Genomic DNA, 3,358 nt, shown 5'->3' with positions numbered 1-3,358 from the left:
CTCACTCAGCTGGATAGCAGTCTTTACTTCCAATCTTCTTATATATAATCGGCTGATAATGCAGCTGGCTGCTGTCACTGAGAAAGTAATTAGAGACTGCTGCAGGAAACTGGAGGGACAAGCCTTATACTTGGATGCCGCGTACAATCACTCCACCTGTGTGTATGAAAATGAGAGAAAGAAGAGTCTTTCATTGTGAGTGTGTGGTGGTTTAACCTGAACCAGCAGTGGATGGGAATGACTAAGCAGTGTGATTCATGCGCAGTTTAATCTGCCAAGTGTATTATGACATAAAGTCTAAGATGACAGCTAAGTAGTGCCATTTCTTTTTAGTCTGAATGCTCTGTTAGTTATTCACACTAATTTTATAAAACAAATTTGGTCTATTATTAACCACTAAAAGTCTTGTTCCATCAAAGAAAATAAAAAAAATCTTCTAACGATCTAACCTTCATGCTTTGGAGGAATTTTGCCTCTCAAGAACTTGCAACACTGTTGAACACTACTGATAAAACTTTAACAGGACAGAAGAAAATGTACAGACTGTACCTGACAAAGGGTTTGAAACTTTGCACCTTTTCTAATTGATATCGACATTTTAAAGGGGGTCTTTAATAGTGTCAGTGCAAGTCCTTAGGAGTTAAAGAATCACAGTTTTTTGGACTCAGCACCTGGCACGAAAGATGTGCATATATTTTTTCGTCTCTTTCACTCACTGATTGTTGGCATCTTGAAAGTATAGTTTATACTGGTTGGAAATACTCATTTTAAGAAAAAAAGATTTTTAGAACTCAATATAAGAAAATAAATGATTCTTTTTGCAGTTTTCATTCACAATCCATGTCACCACACACACACACACACAAGTAGGAATGTTCCTACATCCGTCTCCTTCCCCACATTAAAAGTCATGTTTCATATTCTTCAAGGCAGCACGACACAATCTAAAAAGAAATGATTTATTTATGGTGCATAAATACAGTACAGTCGTGTTTACAAGGTTGACTGGAAAAGTTGATCAGAGGTAGAATAAAGTACCGCTCTATTATCATAATCAGTCTTCATTTCTTTGAAATAAACAAGTGGTGCAAGAAGTATTTGGGTTCTTTGCTTGAATAAAACAATATATTACAATGAAAGTTCACGCTCTACAAACAAGACATTATTCTCAGGTTCCGAGATTCAAAACTTTGAAACAATTTCAGGGCAACATTAATGTTTCATGTGGTTGTTTTCAATGTTTGTATCTGTTAAGTGGTCATGTTATGGTGTCCAACTTGAGCTGTCAACTGTGCACTGACTGTATTATAATCTTATCCTGTTTGTTAATTAAAAAGTCAAAACAGAATATTCAAAAGAAAATGAGTTAAAGTACAGAAGATTTATCAGCAAATTGTACTTCAAGTTAAAAAGTTAAAGTCCGCACTGAGTGGTCACCTTTGGAGTGTTATGTCTTATACTTTATTTTGAATTATTGGATCCTAATGCAGTGCCATGTGAGAGGCATTTTAATTGGTCAAGGTGGAGCTAATTTTGTCTACTTTATGACCTGTGGGGTGTTTATTTGTAACAAAAAATCACATTTTATAATATCACGTTTTGGATGAACATTTAAATCTGAAACTTACACTACCAGATAAATGTAGTGAAGTATAAAGAAGCATAAAGTAGCATAAAATTGAAATAGTCAAGTGAAGCACAAGTGCCTATACTTGCTTTTCACCACTGGTGATAAATTACTGCACTTAATGGAGATAAAATAGTATCTTCCGCTCAGATTGGCTGAGTCACATTCAAAACATCTGATAAATACCTGATAAAATCCACATCTGCATAAGTAATGTAACACGTGTCATTCAGGTGTGTGTGGTCACTGAAAACCATTCAGTTCACGTCTGTAAAATGCGCACTCTGGAGAGAATATCTGACGATTATTATTATTTTTTGACAGATGCTAAAATAAAACCTGCACTCAGTCTGATAATTTCCACATCCGCTCCTGGGATCTGAAACTAACAGTCGTCACTTTGCAGCATGGAGAAGAAGAAAACGCACACACTGGCCCACGAGCTGCTGCAATGCTCTTCAGCCGTTTTCCGGTGGTCCGCGCGTTTTGTGCATGCTGTCGGTCCGGCCGGAGCCGCGGTGGCGGAGGTGGAGAGAGGCGGCAGGGGGTGGGGAGTCTCCGGTTCTCTCGACTGAGACGACGTTACAGAGGCGGAGATGTCCAGCTTGAAGTGCGCATCCTTTGGCGCGCGCTTACACATGCCAGCCCTAACCATCGCGCGCTCGTCCTTGCACACTTTGCCTTGGAGCTTTTTTAATGCGCGGGCCACCTGTTTCCAAAAGCCCTTGGGGTCAGACTGGTATCCCGGGCAGCTCTGAGGTTTGGCGTTGTATTCACACTTCATCATGCGCCCCTCCCGGTTCTCGCATTTAACCGACAGCCTGACCGTCTCCCCGAAGTCCCTCGTCCCCCACGTGCACTGCATCTTGTCCTTGGTGGAGAACTTTCCTCGGCCGCTCGCTTCAGATTTACTGCCGCTCCTCTGCGCTCTGCCGGGGGCTGGGGTCACGGTCTTGTCCGCTCCTCGGTTCTTATTGCGCGCGCCAGAGGAAAGAGACACCTGCTGACCGAGGAAGACCAACAGCAACCAGGGTGCGAAAGTCCTCAGCAGCAACATTACTTCTTTTACCAGACGATTTATTATCTGGAAGGACAGAGGATTGTTAAAAAGAATATGTTCAGTGCTGGAAATAATCAGGTCATCAGGTACAAAGCAGTGTTTAAAACGAGTTATAGGCTGCTCACAGAAAAGAAATCATAGGTAGACCGACAAAGGTTTTTATGCCAACATATACGCATATAAAAAGGTGCCATCAAAACTGAGTCCCCGAGCCTAGAGTAAATTTAAAGATTGCTGTGAAAAGTAACGAGGTCTTACTACAGTATATAACACATAAAGTGCATCCAAGAAAGTCAAATAAAGCCTCCAGAGTCTAACTTACCAAAAAAGTGCGTAAAGCTGCTTATTGTGGCTCTCTGTGGCCTCGCACATGGCTTTCAAGCATATGCTGCGGCACGCCTACCATTCCCGCCCAACACACACACACACACACACACACACACACACGCATCTCCATTGAGAAAAATCTTGGGAAGAAGGAAATGTGTTTTGTTCTGACCTGAACCGTCCAAGCCGCACTCCCGCCTTCACACCCCACACACTTACACAAGACTTGGAGGCTCGACTCCGACTTTCCACCAATCGGCTGTTGCATTCAACCATGAGGAGATCCTTTCTTTTAACTTCCAACATGTGGCTTGACTTGTGTTGCCAAAGCAGAGGACAGAAAA

At 41.8% G+C, this 3,358-nt stretch overlaps 1 protein-coding gene across 1 annotated transcript; it reads right to left on the bottom strand.

Moving 5' to 3' along the window:
• Positions 1-945: 945 nt before the first annotated feature.
• Positions 946-3,100, bottom strand: LOC119898820 (fibroblast growth factor-binding protein 1-like). The gene is made up of 2 exons (XM_038713082.1): positions 3,010-3,100; positions 946-2,711 (listed from the first exon to the last, which is right to left on the bottom strand). The coding sequence occupies exon 2, from the start codon at positions 2,682-2,684 to the stop codon at positions 2,013-2,015; it is 672 nt and encodes a 223-aa protein (XP_038569010.1). The 5' UTR covers positions 2,685-2,711; positions 3,010-3,100; the 3' UTR covers positions 946-2,012.
• Positions 3,101-3,358: the final 258 nt, after the last annotated feature.

The sequence above is a fragment of the Micropterus salmoides genome, unplaced genomic scaffold, assembly GCF_014851395.1.
Source record: "Micropterus salmoides isolate LMB-PRFRI ecotype aquatic unplaced genomic scaffold, ASM1485139v1 Ms_hic_scaffold_12, whole genome shotgun sequence".
Taxonomy (NCBI): domain Eukaryota; kingdom Metazoa; phylum Chordata; class Actinopteri; order Centrarchiformes; family Centrarchidae; genus Micropterus; species Micropterus salmoides.
The sequence above is the reverse complement of the archived record's forward strand: the minus strand, read 5'-3'. Positions and strand labels throughout refer to the sequence as shown.